The sequence below is a fragment of the Hippocampus zosterae genome, chromosome 20, assembly GCF_025434085.1.
Source record: "Hippocampus zosterae strain Florida chromosome 20, ASM2543408v3, whole genome shotgun sequence".
Taxonomy (NCBI): Eukaryota; Metazoa; Chordata; class Actinopteri; order Syngnathiformes; family Syngnathidae; genus Hippocampus; species Hippocampus zosterae.
Window position 1 is genome coordinate 4,814,406 of NC_067470.1, and position 26,241 is coordinate 4,840,646.

Genomic DNA, 26,241 nt, shown 5'->3' on the forward strand with positions numbered 1-26,241 from the left:
TCCAGGCCTGAGATCAGGTCCACCTCTTCAAAGGGATAGCGGGGGCAGGAAATGGCCAGGTTACTAGAGAGAAGGATTCCGTTTAATGAGTGAGTCCAGACAGTGCCGTCGGCAGACAACCTTTTCCTCTGGGATAAAGGCCTCAACAGCTGAGGTTCAAGCCAAGAAACGGATTCTCGATTGCTGAATTGAGTTGAGGTCATGTATTTGGGCTTCTATCACAATCCCCGCACCCCAATCAGGAAAAGGTACATTTCCTGATTGACTCATTTCCAAATTGCAGGTTGCCATTTATTTGCCAAAAGAAAAATGTAAATGCAAATATAACATGCAATATTGGGCGGCCCGGTAGTCCAGTGGTTAGCACGTCGGCTTCACAGTGCAGAGGTACCGGGTTCGATTACAGCTCCGGCCTCCCTGTGTGGAGTTTGCATGTTCTCCCCGGGCCTGCGTGGGTTTTCTCCGGGTGCTCCGGTTTCCTCCCACATTCCAAAAATATGCATGGCAGGCTGATTGAACACTCTAAATTGTCCCTAGGTGTGAGTGTGAGTGCGAATGGTTGTTCGTTTCTGTGTGCCCTGCGATTGGCTGGCAACCGATTCAGGGTGTCCCTGCCTACTGCCCGAAGACTGCTGGGATAGGCTCCAGCACCCCCCGCGACCCTAATGAGGATCAAGCGGCTCGGAAGATGAATGAACATGCAATATTGCCAGATTTGGACAAATGACACACAAAATGTCATTCAAGTCAAAATGAAGTGCCAAAATGTCTGACTGGAATCAAGTTCTGTTTAAGATATTAGTAATGGGAGCATTTTCTCAACCTTTTTTGTGTTGGATCTCGTCACAGTACATTGTTCCGTTCGTTCGTACATTTATCAACAGTCCAACAGGTGGACATCAAACTAACAAGGAACTGGAAATGTAACAATGTTTTCCATTACTGCAACTCCTCAAATTCTATTTGAAAGGACTGGCAACACACCGCCGTGAAAAGGGAAATCAAAGCAAGTGAGGTTTCAGGTCAGTCTCACAATTTTTGAGGGCCAACAAAATAGTGGCATCATCATGTCGTAATGACACATTCTGAGTCCAAGGGGCTGCAGCTCAGATGATGATGATGATGATGATGCGGCCTGGATATACCTTCTTGTTTCATGTTGACTAATATCCAGCTTTTTGCCAAATCATCTTCTATGGTCTTTTTTTTTTTTGAGAAGTCTTTGATGCTGGCTACAAAGTATAGCAGAACAAAGACCTCGACTCACGTTGATCTCTCGCTACTTGTGACATCTTCTTTCCTTCCATCCATCCATCCAGGACTTCTCTTATTTTTTTGCTGAAATGGCTTTGAACTCCCAACAGACCAAAGTGAGCTCCACTGCGCTTCTTTGGTTAGGTGCTTAGGTGGGATTAGGAGGGATGGATGAGGACTGAAGGCATCTGCTCTCTCCTGAGCACGAACCCCACACGGAAAAGTCGATTCCAGCAGAGCGGGCGGGCAATACATTGGACAGTCCCGAATGCTTCTTTTTAACTCGCTCACAATCAGATGCTCACCATTTAGTTTCTTGTTTTTCGCCTTAATCGCTTTTTAGTTTGTTCTTTCACAATGCGCGACAAAGATCTCCACTTTAGAGAACTAAAAGCACACTCGCACGATTATTATGAGATACATCACACTCTTATTTTCAATTGGTAAGGGAACAACATCAAGCTCCTGAGAGAGTTGCGCAGAGTCATTAGCTAAAACAAAAAACAACAACAACAACATGTAATCTGTTCATAAGAGGAATGCCGTGTATAGGAGAACTGCCATCTAGTCCCCGGTGGGATTAATTTTTTTCCACCGTACCCAACGCCTGTCACCCGGGCTTCCTTTGAGCTTTCCTACCCACTTGAGAGAACACGCGAGATGATCCACTGCTGTTTGGCTCCCAGCGAGTCAAACACAAACCAAAGAACCTTTCAAAGTTAAACAAATCACCCTCGGGTCTTGCGTCCTACCACATTTGGCTCCGACTCTTGCAGCAAAGTAATGTTTGTCGACTCCCATAAACAGCTGCTTGCCACAGAAAGCCGAGAAACAACATTAGGCCATGCTACGATCTTATTTAGCGTACATGAAATCAGCAGGAACAAAGTAGCTTATTTGAAATGACGATCTCAGTTGTTCACGAAATGATCCTCGTGCGAAATTGGGGCTCTTGAGTTTTACACTGTGAGCGTTAATAAGTCACGTGGTATTGAAACACATCACTCAAACATTATGAGAAAGATTGAATCTATCAACGGTGTTGAAAACATTTGCTTTACAACATCTATCCAGCAGCAACAGGTCATGGAAAAACATGGCCGCAAGGCAAGATAACCCAGACATCCTCTTTCCTCATATTACAGCCCTCCAAGGAAAGCCTGGGGCATTCTCAGGCCCTATGAGCTGTATAATCCCTCCAGCAGGTTCTCGGTCCGGTCGGTACGGGAAGGAGGCGTCCTGATTAAATACCACGACCACCTTGGCTCCTTCGTTTTAAAAGGGGAGGGGGGGGAAGACAAATTCTGGCCTGAACTCCCTCCAGATTTGTTGAGCTGCTCAACAAATCTCAGGCTGCCTGTACCCTTATTTGACTCTTTTGGAGACGCCCCTTAAAAACTGTTTCTTGAAACTACAGGCAAAGGGCGGAACATGTCAGGCAAACGGTCAATTATTGATCTTTGGTTCGTTCCATGGCAAGACACCCCTGTGGGTTTAACCAAGCAGATTTTTATTTTACTGAAACTCGGTGTGCTTGTCGTGATGTTAAATCTGAACTTTCAGATCAGTCGGCGAGAGCGATTTGGGAGCTTCGGCCCAAACAATTTAGACATTTTCGGTCACAAGGTGCATGGGCGGCCTCTTCAACGTTGTTTTACTTTGAACATCGCAGCCATGATCATGTTCGGAAGTTATATTTTGGGGCCTGGTCAAATAACGACCACTTTGAAATCGGGTCATTTTAATAAGGTAAACAAACATTTATGGCAAAACATTTTTTTTAAATCTATAAAGGCTTTTATACTCCCCTCTTACAGCACGCAAAACTGCTTACCTCGGGCAGGAAATAGGCCGAAGGCTTCTGTGTCTTCCACCATCCTCCTTCTCTCAGCAAAAGAATGATTGATCTCTCCATCGCTGATAAGAAGCTCTTGCCCATTAGGTTCCTGCTGCCACCCCTGTCCCACTTTCCCTGAGCTATCATGGTAGGTCTGCCTGAGAGGCCGCAGATAACGATAGACCTGGGACACAAAGGTAAATCAATCTTAGCAACGGAGGCGGGAGGTGGAAATGAGTGTGGGTGTACGTCAGTGTATATATTTCCTCAACAGCTGTCATGGGCAGGTTACGACAGCATGCGCGGACATTTAAATGTGATCAAATACGTCAAGATACTGGGCAATTTATGGTTTCACTGTCTGATAGTCATATCTCTTATTTGGAAATGGGTACGGGTTTTTTTTTCTTTTTGGTTTAGTTTTCTTTTTCAAACAAAAGGCTCTCGGGTGATAAGCCAGAAAGGAAAATTGTAGCGACAATCAAACACCCCGACTGCCATTTAAAAGCACATTTACGACTATAATTAGATTTGGCTCTGAGTGTTGCAGACAGCGAGGCCGACTTACAGATTCTAGGAGTGAACTTTTGATCCGGCAGCACAGAGGCATTTTTACTCATTTATATGAAAATGCCAAAAATATCAGATCTATACATATTTGTTTTCAAAGATTGAAGGTAAGAACTATCAGCGCTGGAGAGACATTCAATAATGATGACGCGTTTTGAAAGTGATCATGGAAAATCAATCAAACACCATCAGAAATATTTGCTCATATCTCCCACATGACCTTTCCCAAACACAGTTTGACATTAAACTAATGTCTTCTTAGTCAATATGCATTCCGCAGTTTTAACACAATATCGATTTTGTGGGTATGCTCACCACTGCGTTTTGTCATTTCATTTGGAGACATGAGATTTCAAAAAATGAAAAAAAAATAGTGTCGCTTTGTTTTAATTTTGTCATATCGTCCTTCCACATCCTGCTCTTTAAAATATAATTTTGACAGTTGAGCAAATCAGTTTGTTGAAAACAAGAAGGGGGAGGGAGGGTGGAAAAAAAAATCAATATTTGATTATAAAATGTGTATTTCTTATCTGTTGTCACTATCACAGCAAAATCTTGTTATCTTTAAAGCTCACCTTGACAAGGTTATGAGGGATTTAGCGATGCTCTCTGCTCGCTGCTCTGTTTGAGTAAGCACCAGTTTAAATCCAAGGATACATGCTGGACCGCAGGCGGGGGAAATGAACTGTTGAACAACGGAACAGCCATTTAGCCAAGTGTTATGCACAGCCGGGGAAAACAGCCAAGGTGAACGTGCGCTTAGTCACTATGCTGTCGGAATCATCTGGACAAATACCAAAAGAATATATGCACATCGTCATTCAATATGAAGGGAGTCATAACCATCAGGTTTTTTTTTCCAACTTGAAATTATGATGATCAAATCTAGGGGGAATTTTTCTCACAGTCTAACGGTACCGTATCGTAAAATGTTTATTGTGTGCACAGCGGCCGAAGTCCAATTTTAACATTATTAGTGTCATAAAAGCAGAAATGAACCCTTCAGTATTAATTAGGATTCATGTGTAGAAATAACTTAGCGCTGCTTTCGTTTGATGACGAGCATTTCTTTGTTGCCATCGTCACTTTCACCCCCCCCAAATAAAATCAACAATTAAATCACTGCATTGAGGCCCTTCCTTCAGGGCGGGCAATTGGAGTCCCTTTAAACAGAACAAATGGGATAAGACCCCTTTTGATCCGAGAGAATAATAGCAATTTGTATGAGTCACATGAGACTGCTCAAAAAAGTCACCGTATAAGCGAAAACAAACCAATTAAATGACCCAAAAAGAGTCAAAGGATCAAGAGTAAACTATTTTCTGGTTAACAAGTCAGAAGTCCAATGGGATCAAAAATTCAAATCAATAAATAAACACTGTGATGCTTTTGGGGTGGCCCGGTAGTCCAGTGGTTAGCACGTCGGCTTCACAGTGCAGAGGTACCGGGTTCGAATCCAGCTGCGGCCTCCCTGTGTGGAGTTTGCATGTTCTCCCCGGGCCTGTGTGGGTTTTCTCCGGGTGCTCCGGTTTCCTCCCACATTCCATAAATATGCATGGCAGGCTGATTGAACACTCTAAATTGTCCCACGGTGTGAGTGTGAGTGCGAATGGTTGTCTGTTTCTGTGTGCCCTGCGATTGGCTGGCAACCGATTCAGGATGTCCCCCGCCTACTGCCCGGAGACGGCTGGGATGGGCACCAGCCCCCGCGACCCTAGTGAGGATCAAGCGGTACAGAAGATGAATGAATGAATGTGAAGCTTTTGCTGTTTTACTGAAGCTTGCTAGTATCGCAGCTTCCACACGCCATATCAGACTTTCCATAGACAGAATATTTTACGGGATAGATCGAACACAATCAGAAGTGACCTTGCCCAAGTCTCCTTTCATTTAGTACCCGTCTACTGTATGCTAACTGGACTGGCTCGCCATTCTTGTTTTTCGGGAACGGCTCTCACCTCCTCCTCCCACAACAATGTACATCCTGTGATAGTAGGTCCGCGCGGTCATATCAGTATTCCTCACCAACCAAAAATTAAGAATTTAATTACAGCGGCACAAAAGAGAAGGCAGCGGCTCGGTGCAGTTTCATGCTAATAAGGCGACGGGAGGTTGAAGGCGGCATTTGTAAAATAATCATTGAGCTACACGTGAGGAATTTTAAATGAGGGGATAAAAGGTGACGTTTGCAATTGCTCGTCTCGTAAGGTACAGAGGATATCCAAATGTGAGATTTCAATCACGTTGCCGTCTGTGGGCCAAAAGATACCGACAAGTTCATGACCGGGTTGTATCATGGGAACGAGGCCGAACGTGTTTGAATCAGATGTTGCCGTTTTCTGTTTGGAGATTTTAGCAATCAGTTTATTGGGTCACACAAGTCAACTGGAACTTTATTTGGAGGTTGTCAGACTGTATTCAGCAAAGATGATAGCAACATACACAACGTGGCCTGTAACCGGACATGATTCTTGTACTTGCACCGTGGTGCTGCGCTTGTCCTGAGCTTCTGGTGTGCAACCGAAAGATACGACTGGCAACAATATTTTATAGTTGTCTGCCCCCTGGATTCTCTCCTGGATGCTAATTGTGTACCAAATGATCATTGTGCTCCATTTAATAGAACACAAATCATACAGAGGTTTCCATTTGTTTTCTTTGAGTTGCTCCATCCCATGTCGTTATTTGCTGCGATGAGAGAAGCAAATGATTAGAAACACCTCTCGGCGTGATTCACTTCGATGAAGCGGCAGCTCTTATCTTAGTTCTCGTTTGGCTGGGAACGTGTCGCCAACGTGTCTTGTTTATGCTAACCAAAGAAAGGATTTCTCACCATAGGTTTCACCCTCGTGCGATATGATCTTAAATTACAGCACGTCATTCATGTTTGGATTAAAACAACTATTGTAGAGCTGAATGTTTTAAACTAAAGCGCTTCCCCATCAGGGTATCTCCATAAAAGAGAGATTTTCTGACTTCATTTCTACGTGTGGCTTGGATCGCCACCAGCAATTTTAGCACGCTGGGAAAAGAGTGAGGTACGACTAATTTGCTCCTGTACTTGCTTTGTCATTCCTGCTCCTGGGGAACAGCCGTTTGCCCGGTTTGGACTATTTGTCGGTGCTTAATAAATTGTAAAGCAGTGATATGATTGTAGCGTTCCCAGGCAGCTATATTTGTCTGACCAAGCACGGAGTATTCGCAATAACTACTTGGTATATGACTTTCAAAGATGGCATAACTCGGGCAACGCTTTGAAATAATGTAAAAAGGGCCTGGCTGTGACTCACTAAAATACTTTGCGCTGAGAAAGTCAGGCCCATTCAGTACAGGAAAAGTCGTTTCTGGAAAGTGATTTTTCTAAATCGATTAAAAGCAAACCGAATGCGCTGATTGGTAAAAATAGCAGGAATAAATGAGTTTCACCTTCGTCTTTCAAATGAAGGGCTCAGTAATCAGGGTAATTGCAAATAATAACCCCGGCCCGTGGTGTAGGGCCTGGGGTTCTCAGCCAGCCCCTTCTGTCACATTCCTCGTTCCCACCGTTGCCGTCATTAACGTAGCGGGGCTCCGAGGCACATCCCGCTGTTCAGCATGATTAAGATAGGCACCGACTCTGTGTCATCAATTCCAGTTGCAGCTATTTCTAACTTACTTGTTGGCGTTCATTTCAATCCCCTTGCAAAGTGAGGTGGCAACTATCCTACCGAGAACGGTCGTGGAACTAGTCTTGCCGCAACTGGACTTGCTTAACACTATGAACGAGATCGTGGTAACTGGATGGATGTATAGATGGGATTTGGGGACATGAATCGTCGTTTTGTTTAGCCGAGCAGCCGCTTGATAAATCGACATGAGTTGTCTCATCGATTTTTCATAAGATGACTATACTGGCAAACACAGGCAGTTCTTTTACATCACGCTTCAAATGATCGCCTGCGTGGTGGTCCCTCTCCATTTACAACACAGCGGATGATATTTGTCCAGCATCTTAATGCTTAGATCCCTGTCTCCTAATTGATGTTGTTCTTCAGACAAGAATATCGATGGCGCAGCTCAGCCAGATTGGCAGCCGCGCGAATCGTTATTAGCCCGGCAGTCGAACACCGCGGCACGTTGCGAGACGATGTTCAAGTTATGCTGCTGGACCCCGGGGGATGTGATCGCGGCTCAGAAAAGAGATAATTAACCATCTGAGGCCGACAGCCCGCAGGCCAGCAACCCGCTGAGTGGGTGAAAGGGAGGAAAGCACAGGGTGGAATAGCGACCCCTGTGGTGTCTTCGCACCATGCAAGCAGTTGATGGGCATCCAAACCCTTTTGGAACAGTATAGTATGAACCTTTATTTGCATCCCTGCTGAGAAAGTGTGACGACAGTATGTCAGGAGGATACTAGTATACAAGCGTACTAAGTTTAATCCGTTTTGTGGCCAAGCTACTTGAACTTTAATAAGAATAAACTCAACTCAACCGCATTTATAGAGCACTTTCAAACAGCCATCGCTATTTATAAATAGTCACAAATTTGAATAACAAGCATAAAGATGCTTACCAGATTAATTGTATATCATTATAAATTGCTGTGCTGATAAATCGCGCAAAAAAATAATAATAAATAAATAAATAAATAAAAGCTGCATCCCATTATCAGAGAAGCATCTAAGTGCAGATAAATGACCTAAAAGCAAATCGCTCAGCTCACTTGATATAAACTGCATCTTTATCGGATTTGCATAACAGTTTTGCGCTACATTACGACCTCGGTTTCCGCCATTTATTCCTAGATATTCCAACTTCACATAAACAGCTCTGTCTAAGCACATTTGTCATGGAAGTGAAGAGGTGCGCATCTCTCTAACGCACCTCAAGCGTTTGTCACGTTTTCCCGCACGTGACAAGTGCAGGAGGCCCTTTGAAACAATCTCAGAAGACATTTTTGCAGGGCTTAATCCATATAGTTTGAGATGGTATGCTCTCAGACACAAACCAGAAACACACGGCAATAATTCCACCCCTTCTGCCTCCAAGGGAAGCGCTCGGAAGTCTAATTGACCCGCAGATCAAGTGAAGCAATGCGATGGAGTAGACGGCGGTTGTGGACGAAGGATTAGGCGCCATGTTCATTTTGTGCTCAACACGGATATTGACTTCCCGTTGTCTTACAGTCACTTCATCCCTTCTACACTGGGGCCGTGAAGACCCGTACTTTTAAGCATCGCGCTGACACTAATGTGGTGGCGAAAGAGCGCCGGCTCTCTCAGACTACGTCAAGCTTAATTACTATTACCGGGTGCTCCCATTTGTATTCATATTCATTGTTTGTTACTTTTTACAAAAACAATAAATAAATAAAAAAAACTAACCATTAACCACTGCAAATTTTTACAGCGCACAGATCGTCGGTCATCACGGGGAAGCACAGCTGGTGAATTATTTTCCGTACGGGACCATCCCATCTTTTCATGTGGAGTGATATATTAAAAATATGAAGCTTCTGGAGCTCAAGTATTTATTTACAACCACAGTAAAATATTTTCACGACGACTAGGCATCCTCATAGGAATTTATGAGCTCTTCAGATTTATAGCACATTTAAAAAAAAGAAAAAGATACGGACAAGATACCAACCTTTTTTTTCCTATCTCACGTTTCAAAACAAGTCCTGTGCATTCCATCAATCACACATGCAAACAATACTTGTATTAATATTTATTTAAAAATATTTCATTTATTTTAGCCAAAACCATCACGATTTTCTTTGAGCACATCCTGACCTTTTATCTTTTTTTTTTTTTTAAATCAAATAAAGTTTAACATACTATACTTCCAAGCTGACAAGGTTGAAAAAAAAGTTCCCTCTTCACAAGTGAAGAGAGGAAATGAGCAAGGAGCAGGAAGGGGGAAAAGAAGAGAGAGGAGAAAAAAAAAACCTCAACAAGCTGCAAATTCAAAGGCTGGTCGACATCATGTCCATTCATCACCTGCTGCAGTGTGAAGAATAGAAGTCCCCGTACGAATGGAGTCTATTATGGACCGAGAGAGCCGCTAAGCCCCTTGCCACTGTTGATTTCTTGCAGAAGTCGATAAATTGAGCAAGGCCTAAGCAGGCTATACATTGTGTTAAACAGTGGGTAGCGCTTGGCACGCTGCATTTGTCACCCGGCGCTTTAGCTGATTGCGTCGCTGTATCGACTGGCAGTATTCATCCGCTTGCCATGCAGAAAATGCACCAAAAGAAAAATGCTCTCTGATTGGGCTATAATGGCGCTAATAATACCTGTCGTTTGACACTGTGTTCAATTAAACCAAGATCGAGCGGGGTGCGTCGCAGATTTGGACACCGAGATCACACTGGGCTCAGGGAAAAAGGCGACGGCATGGCAAATGTCCATCCCATCTATTCTTTTAGCTACGTTACAGAGACTTCACTGAAACAAAATAACTCTCTTATATTTTTGTTAAAGAATTCCTAATATTGAGAGCACAGACTTTGCCGAACGTGTTAGAGATGTGGGAAAAGACGGAGCGAACCGTGCGGAGGCAAAGCAGGATGAATAACAACAGAAACAAAAGAGGCTAAACAAGAGACTTGGGAAGAATCAAAATACAAACTCCAAAAAGTCCAACAAAAAAAGTTTCAAAGTATCAGCGAATAAACCTGTCGGAAAAAAATGAAACTTACTAGAACATGGGCTATTTGTTCTCGTTAGAAAATTCAATTTGTCTCATCAAGATGACATTTTAACCTTTAGCTGGATGTCGAACATGCAGTAATTAGGGATGCGTGTAAATACAATTCTGTCAATGTACAAATATTTCTGTCGATCAGATAAAGCAACAATGTCCAATATTAGTCCCACAGTCGTGTTTTTTTTAGCTTATTTTTAGCCATTTGTCCTCCTCTCCTTTTTGCAGTCAGCGGCACCGTGCTTTGCCATTGCAGGTCTTTGCCCCCTCCCGCAGAACTGCATGTTTCTCATTATTCACCCTCAATTATGTGAGGAGTTTGTCCTGCACTGCTTAATTACTTCTTCCAGGAAGATAATAAATTAATTTTTGCGATTAACCCCCTGACACTTCGGCAGACGAGAATATCGTGAGGCGATTACCATTTTTTTAACAGGCTGACATCGGGGGCATTTATTTACACATGTGAAAGAATGCTTTAAAAAAAATGAAAAAATATCTATATATTACACACAAACACACACACATTTTTTTTTACTTTAAGAAAAAAACTAAAGTTCGATGTTTATTCATTCCGAAGCAAAAATAAAATGGTTGGATTGATCGTTTGATCGCAAAATTGATTTAAACCGGAACTCCTTTCTCTCGCGTTGAAATGAAATGTCCGTGGGCCCTTGACGGTATTGTCATGTAAAGAAGATGGCAGGAAACAAGTTGCAATTAGTGCTCTGGCTCGCATCCCTTCATCTCTCTCCCTCTCCACTGCACCGTCTCCTCTGATTACTGGCATTACAGCAAATTTGCAGTTGATAATCAGCCTCGGATTCCCGCTAAATTTCTCATTACTCTGCTGGCGATGTCACTTGGGCTTTGAGTTTGAATTAATAGGGTTTAATCTGCAAGTGTTTTTATGTGTGTGTGTGTGTGTGTGTGTTTGTGTGTGTCTGGCCGCGCATCCGCCGCTAACGCAAGGCCTCAGACACATCACACGTGTCAGGTACAATCTTGTAAGGATTCCCATGATGCCTCTTGTTTAACAATTACCCTTCATACTTCATTATTTCGGAGCGCTGCAGAATAATTATGTTCAACCTTCTGCGAACAAGAGCTCAACAATCTTCGCAATAAGTCCAATCATAACTCTTTTCAGCAAGAAGCATTCACGCTCACATTTCCCGCCGACGGACACGTTAGCATCTTCAGTTTTCTTAACAATACCAATACCTCACGAATTACTCTTACACTAATACAACAGAACCTGGAGAGGGTTCGTAAAATTGCTTAAACACTGGCTAGTTATGCATTCTTCCATGTTTACGTGCAATGGAATGGAATAAAATGTATATTTATTTTTTATATGAAGGAAAAAAAATGCGCAATCCGACGAAACCTTAAGTAAGGCGCATAGGTCTATTTGTCATTCGTATGAATGCATTTTTTTTTGTTTTAAATATGCCGTTAACAGATGATCCATGACCTAATAGGGTCCCAGTCATTAATATTTTATTGGTTAGTAGTGGACAATATCAACGCGATTCTGCATTTTTGGTTCTGAATCAAAAGGTGAGGTAAGACACTGTGCTGCACATAAGTGGATCATAATCAGTTCCCAGTCCGTAATATGATTGCGATATGGACACCTGGCTTGCGAGTAAACAACACTCACGTGCCCCCCCGCCGCCTCGATCACTTGAAAATCATCCCAGCAAATGCCACTTTGCTCATTAGCAGCAAGATAGCTTGTGGAATGATCAGGACAAGGACATAAGAGAAAACTTCCTGACAAAAAAAAAAAAGTTTGTTCAGGAGCTTAACATTTGTGCTTGTTCTTTTTCTTGTTTTAAGCTTGCTGTTGAGGGAATGATAATCCTGTCTCAACTTGATTGGACTGCTTGTTTCTGATCGGGGTAATTTCTGCTTATTGATACTGAGAGCAAGAGACTCTCAAGTACTTCCTTTTTTTTGGCAGGGGAGTAGGGGGCGGGGGGTAATTTCTAACCTCTATTTTCAACTGGCTTCACGTCCTGTCTGTTCTGCGGCAGATTCACAGAGCCTGGCTGTCAGACGCGGGCCGCTTTACAGATAAGCAACCAGTAAGATTTAAGCAGTGGGCGAGGTAATGGGAAAAAAAAATCAGCCTTCTCACTTCATGCCGCGCAGCGCCCCAACCAAAGGCATGTAAATAAATAAATAGATAAATAAATACGTTGGCAGGAGACGTTGCTCTTGAAGCGGCATTAGTAGGCTGACGGCTTAAGCTTAGGGAGAGAGGAATGAGGGACAAATTTAGCAGCAGATCTTAGAATAACTAGGTGGGGATAAAGCTTATAAAAAAGTGCAAATGGCTGCACTTCTGGACAGCGTGCTTAAGGATGACAGGGATGAAATGCTGACTTTAATATTTGCAGTTGAGCAGAGGGAGGGAAAAAAAAAATCATGAATATACGCACTGGAAAACTCTCGTAAAGCAATGTATTCACAGCTACGTATTTTCTTAGTCGTTGTTGTTGCACGGAAGGAAATGGAGCTTTGTTGATTTTATTGGACTCGTTTCTAGCTACCATTCACAATCACCGGGTTGCGTCGCTTAAGAAATGATGAATCAAGCAAGAAAAAAGGAGAAAGGTGAAAGATTGGATGAAGAAGGTGATGGAATATGTATGTTGTGTGTAAAATGTTGCTTTGTTTCTATATGTGCCTTGCAATTGGCTGAAAACTAAACGAATAGCGTCGACGCAGCAGTCGAAGTGACAATGATTCGAATAGTAAAATACTCGAAACAATCTTTTTAGGAAAGCAACAATTGACTACATACTGTTTAACTTGTGGGCGCCCCGGTAGTCCAGTGCTTAGCACGTCGGCTTCACAGTGCAGGGGTACCGGGTTCAATTCCAGCTCTGGCCTCCCTGTGTGGAGTTTGCATGTTCTCCCCGGTCCTGCGTGGGTTTTCTCCGGGTGCTCCGGTTTCCTCCCACATTCCAAAAACATGCGTGGCAGGCTGATTGAACACTCTAAAAAAATTGTCCCTAGGTGTGAGTGTGAGTGTGAATGGTTGTTCGTTTCTGTGTGCCCTGCGATTGGCTGGCAACCGATTCAGGGTGTCCCCCGCCTACTGCCCGAAGACAGCTGGGATAGGCTCCAGCACCCCCCGCGACCCTAGTGAGGATCAAGCGGCTCGGAAGATGAATGAATGAATGAATGTTTAACTTGTAAGCGGGCATTACTTCCAGGGGCCTTCAAATTGTGATCCCAACACGCCTTTGAAGCAGTGGAGGTTAAAGGTGATGTTTTGGGGGGGGGGGGAGGGGGTTGCACTTGTCGCGCCTGCTGCCACCGACTCGTCATCGAGTGTCTGTCATGTCACAGTTTAAGAAAGAAAATAGTTCAAGGGACGCAGGCAATGCTGGTTCCCTGCGCATCCTCCGTCAGCAGCTGATAAGCGGGATTGGACTCTCAGCCTCAGCGACCGGGACTTCTGGGACTGAGCGCCGACATGCACCTCTTCCACATTGGTCCGTCATCATCTACAAGCGTTCAAACGGAAACGTTGCTCCTGCAAGTCTTCCACTCGAGTCAATTCGGCACTTGCTCCTGGAGCTATTACCGATATGCTCCGGCCAAGTGTAAAACTTCTATCTTCTACTTATCAGCACACCAGCTATCGTCCGGGAAGAACTTCCTCATTATGCCACACCGCCTCTCTATTTTCTGCAACAATGACGCAGAAGTTGTGCCGCCGCATTCGTGCATTGTTCCCTAGTCGGAGTGAAACATAAGCTTACTTTTAAAAATCGCAGGCATGCAAAATGACACGTGAGCACTTTTATGCACGCACCAAACAAATGAAGTGTGGGTGGGTGTTCCTGCGCTTGAAAAATAAGTGGAGCCGTCAGAAACTGATTAAACTTCCGAAACAAATTTGGTCTTATGACAAATGGACCCGTGTTTTGCTTTGAGATCATTTGTAAAACCAAATGCAAATGGCTTTCATGAAAACACCCATCATGACGTGACATGTTCTGCATTGTAAAGCGAATCGCATATCAAAACATGATCTTTACAAGCACTCCTTTAAAGCCCAAGAAAGCGGAATCGCTCTCCTTTGGCTTTCCGCTAGCACGCTTCGGCCCGCGGGGTGGCTAATTTTGAATGTAATAATCTATTTAATCACAAGTTAACATTATTGATCCCTACGTTAAAAGCTATTTACGTGAAGGCCTGCGGGATGGTCGAGCGACAAGTGCACTCCCCTCTGTGTCATTAATTTCCCATTTCAGGCAGCCTGAGGCTCGCAGCCCGCTGAGGAGATAACAAATTAAATGTGTGGGAAGGATCGTTTATGCCCGGGCTCAAGAGGACATCGTAACTCCTTCCTTCGGTCATCACAAACACATTGTCGTGTACTGTACAGTCGGTGTGTGTCGTGTGGCTGAAAATGACACTTAACATTTGAAAGTTTTCATATAACTGACTTTCCCTTAGGTCTTATAAAGCTATCATTCTTTTTCTTAGAAAAAAAAACAATTTACAATAATTAATTTAATGTCAACGGAAATCCAAAAATCATTGGAAGGAGAAGTGAGGAACTTCTGGACGCTTCAAGGTCAGCACCATGGACAGCACTCCCTGTTCTTTGCCCATTTATTTTTGCTTTGCTTTGAAATTGACCTCGATTTAAACAGGTTGCTCCCATTGAGATGAAGAACCTGTGTTTCAAGAAGGACCTGCCCAAGATATCAAGGTTTTGAATTCATTATGTTTAGTTTTTCTTTTTTTTTTAATGGAATGGGACCTTTCTTGCTAGTATCAGTGGTTGAAACTCATTTTGCAACGAGTAACATAAAAAAATAATAATTAGCTCAGGAATTAGCACACATTGATGAGCGAAATTAAAATGGATTCTTATGCGTTTCGCTCGCGGGAGCCCACCTACCACGAGCGGTACCCGTCCCACACTTTGCAAAGCCACTGCACTGCAGAATTTGCCTTCCTGAAGCCAAAGAAGCTATTAGCTCATAGCGACGCCTCAGTATTTTATTCTGGGCTTTTTATGGGCTCTCCAGTGTCACTGCGTCAAAGGAGTCGTGTCTGTACATGAATCAAAGCATGCTCACCTTCAACCCCATTATTCAAGTGAAGCTATTTGTATCCTCTTAGTGGCTCTCGCACCATTACCCTCCATGGGCAGTCCCTCCTACCCTCCTTTGGTCCTCCCTTCCAGCCTTACTTTGTTCTTGGAAAAGGAGCTTTGGCCACCATGTTTTAAGAAGAAAGAATGTTATCCGTTATTATCGAGGTTCATTTTTGAGGGGGAAATTGTTTTTTTGAAAAAGCTCACATCCATCTTTCTGCTGTTTTCCCATTCAACGTAAATGAGATGATTATTTACCCCGAGTTTTTCTGAAGCCACTCGCTCACGCATAGCCGATCTCTCAAGTCGACTCCGCAGAGGCTGGGCAGATATGAGAAACCCCCAAGGATAATTGGAAATTGATTTTGATCTTCCCCTATCCATTTGAATATGATTAACAGTGAGCCTGGCACAGCGCGTCAAATTAATAATGACGCACGGTGGGGAAAGACGATCGAAACGACAAGATAAATACAGATAACGGTTCATAATGATCCCAATGCAGGTCACTTGCGCTGATAACAAATGAAGCGCTCGCACGCGAATGATCATCGGGAGTCATTAATGAGGCAGGTGTAAATGAACGAAACAGCAGTTTGACATCACCTCGGGCCGCAGGAATTAACCGAGCTTCTTGTCTCAAAGTTAATCTCTTCTGCAGCTTGATAGGAACCTAGAGGTCGTTTGGCACGGCGTCACTCCTCCGCCATTGCCGCCCCCGCTGCTCCACTGTTTCCGGAAATCAGAAATAAAGTGGCGTCTAATGAAAACGAATATCACATTTCTATGCCATTAGTAGGGAGTAATGTAGTGGGGGAGCGTCGAGAGCGCGAGCCATAGTTGAACAGCCATTACGCGGAGGTTAACGTCTGGGCTCGACACCGCGCTAAGCTTCTCACATTATGTTGATTCACTGAGCTATTGAACCATACTCAGTCTAATGAAAGCATTTGCTAACTTTTTTTTAGCCCCTCCATTAGGCAAAAAAATGTTAAACAGTGTTCAGTGGATTTAATTGTTTGTCACAAGCAGGGCATCAGTCAGAAGCTGTGTGTGCAATTTATTATTTTTCAGGGTGTGGTTTTTGTGTGTGTGTGTGTGTGTGTGTGTTACTAATTATATTTTATTTGGAAAAAAGATGCTTTGACTAAATATACCCATCCATCCATTTTCTACAACACGTCCTCATTAGAGTTGTAGATTGCCCTCTTTTGTTGGCTAAACATTCATAGTGCAGAGTGGAAAAAGTATGTGAACTCCAAGGCGAATGACTTCCGGAGTCAACCAACCTCAAGTTTAATCGATGTGATGGGACTGGAGGTCTTAGTTAAAGATTCCCTGCCCGCCAAATAAAATTCAGAATTTGCTATTCTCAAGAAGCATCGCCTGACATAAACCCTGCCGCGCAAAAATATATATTTTTTTACATTCCACGAAGGATTAAGAAAGCATCACTGAAAGCTTTGGCATTCAACAGTCCATGGTAAGACTGAATGCTACAATAGCACAGCACATAATGCTCAAGGAGTCAAAGAAGACTCCAAGTGTCCGCTATAGATTTACACACACACAAATACACACGCGCTCACCACATGGGTGACAAATCTACTCCGAGTAAATGGGCAGCAGAGAACATCACTGGGACTCTTCTCTTCCTCACACGCAAGCCATGCGTATCCAGTGCCGAAAACACCATTGGTGGTTTTTCACCCCCCTCAACGTGGCCTCTGAAAAGAGGTTCCAAACCACGGTGGGCAAAGTCCAGCCGCTAACTGATCTCTTTCCCCTTCAAAACGAGAGGATTTTGATGGGCGAGCTCATAAATGGGTTGGCTAAAATCCGATATATATTGGAAGAGCAATCGTACCGGGAAAGGCGCATGAGACTGTATCATCTTGATCTATAGCCTGATCTCAAACCGGGGACCCATTTATTGTCGATTTCATCCAAAAGATGGGCCTGTCAGTTAGGTGGGAGCCTTGCCGCTGTTTATTTTCAAATCAATACTCAATTACTATAAGGAAGATCCGCTCCCTTGCTCATTTTCAAGATGAAATTATGGACTGCGGCAATAATGCTCAGTTCAGGCGAAACTGTGCTGGCATAGATTCACAACTGAGTAGCATAAACATGCTGCGATTAAACAGTGTCATACGGGGGAGGGGGGGGAGGTTTTCAATGCCATCTCCTATTCCATGTACCTATTATTTATGTATCATCTTGTGTGACGTGAGAAATGATCAGGGGAAACAAAAAGAAGGCTTTTCATTTCAAATCCATCGACCGCAGCAACCAACAACCCATCAATGCGTGTATTTAAAGCACTTCCTCATTTGTTATTGAACAGAACGGAGAGGCAACAAGAGGCTCTTCATAATTCATGTCATTGATTCGCTAAATGCCAGACATTTGCCATCGGACAGAGTGCTGTCGATTGCTTTGGCAGGGCGTCTGTCAATGACTCCGTTATGGGGCAGTTACGGGTATTTATCGCTGAGAGAAATTGATGGCGGATGACATAAATGGACATGGATTGTGTGGCTGTGAGTTAAATGTCGGCTTTGTTAGGTAAGCCAGAGAAGGGGAAGGAAAAAAAAAAAAAAACAAGCGTCCTGAATAGCACGACACTTTTTGGCCATAAAGACAGACAAGGCATCGTTCACTGTAATACATGATGACAGACAGACTTTGCTCTTGTGAAAAAAGTAGGCTAGATATGTCCGAGGGGCGCGAACCGGGCCTTTCGGGAGCACTGACATACAGCTCCGTTGTAGTTATTGTTAGTGTCGACACCAGTTCAGCCGAAACGGACATGAAACGTTGTTGGAATAGTGCCGTCTTGAAAACGGAAAATGCAAACGGGCTGCGTGATAACAGAGCCAGACAGAAACGGGCCAGAGCAGTTCAAAGAAATCACCATTTCTTATGTGCGGGTCATGACGGAGGTGCGGGAATTATTTTCTCTTCTTTTTACAAATGATGCAGAACAAAATAAAGAAAGAAACAAACAAATTGAAAGCTGCAAAGTCTGGAACGGAAGAAAAGTTCATAACGTAATCATTCAAGTCAGGAAGGGATCAGACTGAGCACAGTTGAAAGTCGCTATCAATCTCAGATACAAAACGCGGTCGTTTTATTTTTCATGCTCATTTTCCTTCAGTGTTGTTTGCTTAATACTCTGTTCAGTGTGACACTCCAGACCACAATCAGGAGGTTATTGTGTGGGCTTTCCTTCTCTAATCATGACATTGTGGGCTGGAGGACCTTCTTTTATTTCACATCTAGGCAAAAAAAAAAAGGGAAAGAAACGCTGCATGGCTGTTTTTACAATGTATGACCGGATGAGAACATTTTTTCAAGTGATTGCTGATGAGGCAGGCACAAGTGAGCATGTGGTTGGCACCTCAGCCTCACAGTTGACAGGCTCTGGGTTCAAATCTCATTTTGGGTCTTCCTGTGTGGAGTCAGCGTGCTCCTCCAGTGCTTCGATGAGTTCTTTAGGCTCCCACATTATTATTATTATTTTTTTTTTTAAAGCCATGCATGATCAGCAAATGAAAGACTTGCTCTAGGTATGAATGATAATTGTGCCCCCTCACAATGATGTACATAATATCACGTGTAGTTAAAAAAAAAAAAGCCGGGGTGGTGGGCAGGGGGTATCGTATTTCAGAATATCTCTGAAATTCATGTTTTGTTGTTTGCATGGGAGGTAAAGGCGAAAGCTTCACATACAGTCTGGTACAGACATCTACCCGCGCATAGAAAGAATACAGGGTTGTTTCTCGTGCAATGCAGCATCCATGGAGTAATTACTAACTAACTTGTGGCATCACATCAAATCATCCGAAATGTTTGTGCTAAAATATCAGCAAATCAGCAATGAATGACTTTACGAAACCGCAATCAGCATCTCATTAGCTGTTCTAACGGCTAATTTAAGCTGTCATCAATAAAAAAAATGTAATTAGTGCTTCAAAACTCCAAAAATGGTGACAGCATTGTGGCAAATAAGCGGGGGAAAAATTGCCTGCTCGGCCATGTTGTTTGCTTGCCGTGCTGTCAAAATAACGGATAGAATTGACACTGACATGCAAGAATCAAATGATCGATTCTTAAGACAGATTCCTATCAAATTTGTAGTCAGGCATAAGTCCTGACCACCCCTGGCTACCTCTGCTACTGATCTTGATCGGTTCAGTTTGCTCTGTAAACTGTAAATCTGTCGACGGTGGCCCACCGCGCATCTGCCCTGTGTACCAGATGGCCAGTCCAGCCTGGTCAGCCAGGCCATCTTCCCAACAGCATCTGTCCACAGCTTCGGCTTTCATGATCCGAGAGAGACTCGGTGGCTTTCTCCCTGGTTCCTCCGTGCATTCCCCCTGTGTGCTCCAAATGATCAATTGGTGGAATCAGAAACAACGGGAAAATAACGAGCAATGACTAAAAGTCACCTATTCCGATTTGGAAATGTTCTCCCATCGGGTCCATCACCCCGTTTCAGCCGTTGCTACCATCCTGCCGGCTCTGACTTCCTCTCTAGTCAGGTTTCACTGATCTTTGCCCTCGGCTTTTGGCGACTCAGCGGCCAGGAAGTTCATCAAACCCGCACGCCCTTTCGCTGTGGCCGCCACTAAGGCCTGATGAATGATGAAGGCCCTTGTAGGAGGCAAATCACACGAGGGTTATGAAATAGACCGACAAAATAGCTCATGTAATAGCACATCTATTCTAAACTGTAAGACACACTATGGGTCTGAAATATTGCCAAGACCATGTACAGTTTCCTAAAGCACCACGTTTATTCTGCCAGGCAATTTGCTTCATTAATTGATTTTCTTGATGCCTTAACATCTCCCAAACTTTAATTGCGCTCATAATTGCAGCTCATTAATTACTCAAAAGAGCGCAGAATTAGTCAGAGATCAGCCTATGCTGATAAAACAAAATTATGTCTCCTGACAAAAAAAGATTTTAATCTTGATTCTAACATTCAAACTGCAGCTCAGTAAAATGTCATCATGTTGTCCACCTTTCAAATACAATTCAGTGTGAGTGTGTGTGTGTGTGTTTACTTTAAGAGTAATGAGGTGTGGTTATTCCATAAGCTGGACTTTTGAAGACTAGCATTTAGTGACTTATTTGAAGTAGATGAAGAGCAAAGGGATGAAAGATGCCTTTGAAGGAAGAAATGCCAAATTCCAATCAAACATTTGCGAAGGTTAATGAAGAACGGTAGCCCGGCATCAATAAATCTCGTCTTGTACTTGCATAGGATGCATAATTTAGATAAGGACTCCATCAAGAGCTACAGTACGTACGGGCAACACAATGACAGGGAAGGAAGAATTGAAGGAGTTACAATGATGAGAAAGTTGAACAAGAAGAACTTCATATGTTTCGAAATTCATATTTACGGACTTATTATTGATCAAGTAATAGTGCATGTCCAACTTCATGAGTCACTGAAATGAAATACAAAAAGCTTTTTACAACTTGAATAAATGACAATATCACGATAAGTTTCGGCTACGCGGCGGTTTCCGCTCTCTTTTGGGAAGTGATTTAGTTGTTCATCTATTTGTATCTCTTTAGCTAATGGCTCATCAATTTCCAAAGTGTCCTTCTTGACACATCCAAGTCCTAATGTCGGCATTTTCTATACTCCATTACTCCTTTCAAATGATCATTGGACTACTTAATTACATGATAGTTGAATTATAGCCTCATGGATGGCCGCGACCTTGAAGAGAAGTTGTGATGTGACAAATGGCCGACGCAGAATGACGCATTGTTTTGGGTGGCTCTTAACGCTGCCTGGTCACTTTGAGGATGTTGAATGCAAAGTCGTCATTCCACATCGTTCTATAAATGCCAGACACTTCATTAACCATTTCCAGAAAAAACGGAATCATGATTTATAAGCCCCTCTGCAAGCAATGGCGTTCGTTAAAAAGATGAAACATGGAGTCGAAAAAGACGACTGCATGACCAAGTTGGACATAAAATGTTTTTTTCTCCAAAATATGCTAAATGTAGTACATTACATATGAAAGATGAAAAAAACTATGTTGCTGATCAACCAAGATCAAACAGTCGTGAAGCTTTATTTGAGCAGGGCTTGGCAGACCGGGTTTAATGGACTTCCTGCCCCATCTCGGAGGTGCTACTATCATTCTTGATGTTCAACACCACCACCGCATCACTCCGGCAAGCAAAAATCGCCTGAGATGAATCTTTTTTTTTTTTCCTTCCTAGCCAACACGTGAAATATTGCTTTGCTCTGTGTTCACTCAAGCGAGAAAAAAAAATCATTGGCTCTTTCTCGCTATAAGGTTGACAGATGGCTATCCATACTGGGAGAAAAAAAAACAATAGCTCGGATGCCACAATGACCAAGCAGGTCAGACTGTTTTATCCCCTTTGCCTTTCAAAAACTGCCGCCAAGGTAACAACGAGCCAGCTTTGGTTGAATTCCAGTCAATATTTTTTTAAATTATTAAATGTCTCTCTGAACTTAAAACCCGAAATTTGATTTTTGCAGGATAGTCATATCAGTACAAGGACAGGTGTCAAGAAAATGAGACCGGTTTTGTTCAGTTGGATGTAATTGAGTCCTTCTCACATTTTAAGAACAGTGCCCGACATAACCACAGGTTGTCGGCCGCATGAATGGTATCAGATGAATTACTGTGATGCTAATTATAGGGTGGCAGAAATACATGAGAAAATCCTTTCATGCTCAGCACTGAACAAAATAAGCGGCGTTAAATACCGTGCCTGAAGTTGTTGTTTTTTTTCCACACTCCAATCAAAATTTATTCCCGAAGCGCATTTAAAAACAACAGCGTTGAACAAAGTACTGGCCATTTATATTTAGAGTACAAAACATAAAGCAATGTATTGCACATAATGGGAAGCAATTATGCAAATGTTCAGTTTCTAAAGTTAGGACCTTCTAATTGCGCAGTGGTGCCTTTACTGATGAGTTTAGTTTGTTTCGTGACCAAGCGTGAATACAAGACTACAACAACTGGAATGAAGCGCTAAAAAAGAGAAATGAGTACAGCACGGAATGCGGCAGGAAAAATTGCACACTCAACCAGGAAAAAGAAAAAAAAACAGACAGGAAACAATGCCAAAGATGCTGAGTGGGTGTGCACCTGTGGCTCCGCCCATCCGCCAGACCAGGAATTGGAAAGCACACACACTCATGACAGATACGACTACATTCTAAAAGCAATTTTAAAGTAATTGGGGATATCATGGGGCGGCACGGTGCTCGACTGGTTAGCACGTCGGCCTCACGGTGCAGAGGTGTAAGGTTCGATTCCGGCTACGGCCTTCCTGTGTGGAGTTTGCAGGTTCTCCATGTGTCGGTCCGCATATGGACGCGGTCACTTCACCTGGTTACCAAGGGCGAGAGGCTGGTCGCTCAACCTTGAAATGACATGCAGAGGGCGTTTCGATTTGCTCAAGCTACACGGAAAAGCCATCACATGGAGAAGGATTTCACTCAAGGAGCAGACAGGCAGAAATTTGGAAAGCTGAGGTGGTTGGATCGAATAAAGGTTTGAAAATAAGGTCTGGTGCCGGGTGCTCACATTCTTGGTGAAGCAGATATTACCACTGCGCTTCAATAGTTTTCAAATTTGGCAGCTCTGTGGGGTGGCCATAACTCAGTTAAGGTTTAGTTGGTGAAGAGCCTCCCGTCCCCGGCAATCAAGTCAGCGTGACACGCCCTCAGATTTGATTCGAGCGCCGTTCCACTGACATGGACAAAGACAGTATCTTGGATCTGTTCACCTGATAATGCCCACAGCTCAAGAAGAGGAGGACATTAAACCAAGCGGACAATCCGGCGAATGTCGGGAGAAGGAGTTTTGACAATGAGGAAATGGGTAGCTGACCCAAGTTGGCCACATCGCGCTTTGCTCCGACCCTCCCATTTGGCCTTGACATTGTTTTTCAATTAATCCCGGCCACTTTGCGGCAAACGACACAGACAGATGGCAAGGTCTTTGTCAGGGTTCATGAACGGGGCGAAGCAGATAGTGCTTACTGGTGGGGAAAAGTGAATTTTGGGGCTAAATGATACACACCCCTGAGCAGAGCAGCTGAGGCAGATTTCTAAGTGCTGATCTATTCAAAGTGCAAGGAACCAGGAAATAAGGTGGAGGAGTCTCCAGTTCGAGAGAATATTAGCCGGCCATGGCAAGGGAGGGTTGTGCATGATGAAGAGATGCAATTGAAATGTGATCACAGTCAGTCCATTAGGCTGGAAACTTTGATATACAGCCCCTTAAAAATATCAAGAACGAGGATGGAAAAAAACTTTTGTAACAGTTTTTTTTTTTCCCATCGCAAGAGCTTAAAACGTAGCCTTAGTTTTTATCATTGGTCATAATTATAATGTGGGCGGCCCGGTAGTCCAGTGGTTAGCACGTCGGCTTCACAGTGCAGAGGTACCGGGTTCGATTCCAGCTCCGGCCTCCCTGTGTGGAGTTTGCATGTTCTCCCCGGGCCTGTGTGGGTTTTCTCCGGGTGCTCCGGTTTCCTCCCACAGTCCAAAAATATGCATGGCAGGCTGATTGAACACTCTAAATTGTCCCTAGGTGTGAGTGTGAGTGCGAATGGTTGTTCGTCTCTGTGTGCCCTGCGATTGGCTGGCAACCGATTCAGGGTGTCCCCCGCCTACTGCCCGGAGACAGCTGGGATAGGCTCCAGCACCCCCCGCGACCCTAGTGAGGATCAAGCGGTTAGGAAGATGAATAATTGTAATGTAATTAACTTATTCCAACTTTACTCTTTTCTTGACTAGTAGGTCAATAATGGGTTGAAGAACATGCGATGACTAACCCCATGTGCTAGCAACCAGCCAAATGCACTTGTCCAAATCAGTGGACAGTTTGATGGATTTATTCCTGCAATCCATTTTATATTTTATCAACACTACCCTATAAATATCTTGGAAACTTGTGTGTCGGGCTCTCATCCAGAACCGCAGTGAGCAGCCCCACAAAAGTAAGAATTCGGGACTATTAGTTAGCCTGAGATGAGTGTGCAGCAGTCCGTTTGCGCCGATCGCTCTACTTTATGGCCTACTAAAGCATCGGCATATGTGTTGTTAAGTAGCTCCCAATGATTGTTCGTCGAGCCCTAACTTCTCCCCGGTGCTGAACTATTGATTTTGCATTACATAAACATGAATCTTGTAAATAAGAGGTGCACGTGGATCCATTGACTCTCCCCATTGTGCATGAGACAGAGAGAGAGAGAGAGAAAACGCATTAAACATTAGTCGACACAAAGTGCAAAGCTTCATTTGAGGCGTAATTATCTTTCGCAGTGAAGTGCAGTGAGGGGACAAATGGGAGCGCCAGAGGTGACATCGATTGTGGACTGTAAAGGTCAAATCTTGGAGCCAAAAGACCATTGAGGGGGGAAATAGACACTAATAATGACTAACAAACACAGTTTCATTTGTATTCAAAAGTTCTCTCTGGAATAGAGATGCAGGTAAGGCCTATATGCTCAATTAAAAAAAAAAAAGATCTCTTCAACCGAAATTCCCATCAAAAAGATAGCAAGATGTGAATCACAGTTTTTCCAATGCTACGCTTAGAAATGAAATCATATCGTAAAAATATTTACAATAATATAGCAGTGTTATTTGTTTGTTTTCACACTGGAATGCTGAGTTTTCATTTCGATTTTTGAAGTCTGCAATACATGTACTCAAAATTACATTAAAGCAGATGTGATTTGATTTTTTTTTTTAATCCACGCATCTTTGCTGAAAGACCATCTAACTCAAATGTTTACATTGAAATTGCCCCTCTGAAAATGCTTGCTCCTGCACACAATGTGAAGAAAAAATTGACAATGGTTCGTTCATGATATTGTCATATTTTTATTGTTTAATAGAACCCTCGCTTCAAGTCCACAGGATTAAACTGCAAAGAAACATTCTCCTCAGAAAAAAAAAACACAAATACTTCCAGCTTTGGACTGTGATCCTCATGAGGACAAGAGGGACCTAAAATGAATGGCTGGGTATGTGATTCCAAAACATTGACGTTACAAGTTTTCATTTATTGCCCCCCCCCCCCCCCCCCCCCCCGAGTGTGCTTTAAGTTGTCAAATTCACTCCATTCCCCCTTTAGACGGCTACTCGGCGTAAGTGAAGATAGAAAGTAAAGATACTTGAAAACGGGTCATACGTCTGACGAGAATTCCATCATTAAAATAAATTCAGTCTCCTCCGAGGATGAGACACATTGGAGTGAATAAAGCGATGGTCCCTTTCACAGACCGGACTCAAAAAGTGAGGTCTGCCGCACAGAAAGTCACATTGATTCATAACAATAGCTTGTCGCATACACTATGCGATTTCCTTTCACGCAGATTTTTCATCATGGATTTAATAACACCAATAATGGCCTTGAAGGTAGACATTCATTTCCGACTGGCGCTCGGTTTTCATCCAGCTGTTGGAGCAGCTTTTCTCCTGTATATGGGGGGAAATTTATGAAAACCTCTAACAAGTCTGATTTATATTTATTGGCCTCTAAAAAGGCAGGTAGTGAGTGGAGCTGAGGGAGCACTAAACAGAAGTACATAAAAACAATCGAGCAGGGATTGGATCAGCTCAACTGAAACGCATTTGTCCTGAAAAAAAAAGGGGGGGGGCATTTCTGGCAGCACAATGTGCAGTAGCAAGCAAGGAAAGTATATCTGGGAAATGGAATCCTTTCACCAT

General features: G+C 43.3%; 3 protein-coding genes across 3 annotated transcripts in view; 1 reads left to right on the forward strand and 2 right to left on the reverse strand.

Moving 5' to 3' along the window:
* Positions 1-26,241, reverse strand: part of LOC127593357 (leukocyte elastase inhibitor-like) — a 281,443-nt gene that overhangs the window by 195,557 nt on the left and 59,645 nt on the right. The window lies entirely within an intron of this gene.
* The window catches only part of LOC127593348 (WD repeat-containing protein 37-like), a 217,927-nt gene that overhangs the window by 117,177 nt on the left and 74,509 nt on the right, over positions 1-26,241 (forward strand). The gene's annotated exons all lie outside the window — the stretch shown is intronic.
* Positions 1-26,241, reverse strand: part of adarb2 (adenosine deaminase RNA specific B2 (inactive)) — a 127,608-nt gene that overhangs the window by 99,862 nt on the left and 1,505 nt on the right. Inside the window, exons 2-3 of the mRNA XM_052054726.1 lie at positions 4,237-4,346; positions 3,089-3,275 (exon numbers count right to left, since the gene is read on the reverse strand). Of these exons, the coding sequence (XP_051910686.1) occupies positions 3,089-3,131 (43 nt within the window). The 5' untranslated portion in view covers positions 3,132-3,275; positions 4,237-4,346. The remainder of the gene's footprint in view (positions 1-3,088; positions 3,276-4,236; positions 4,347-26,241) is intronic.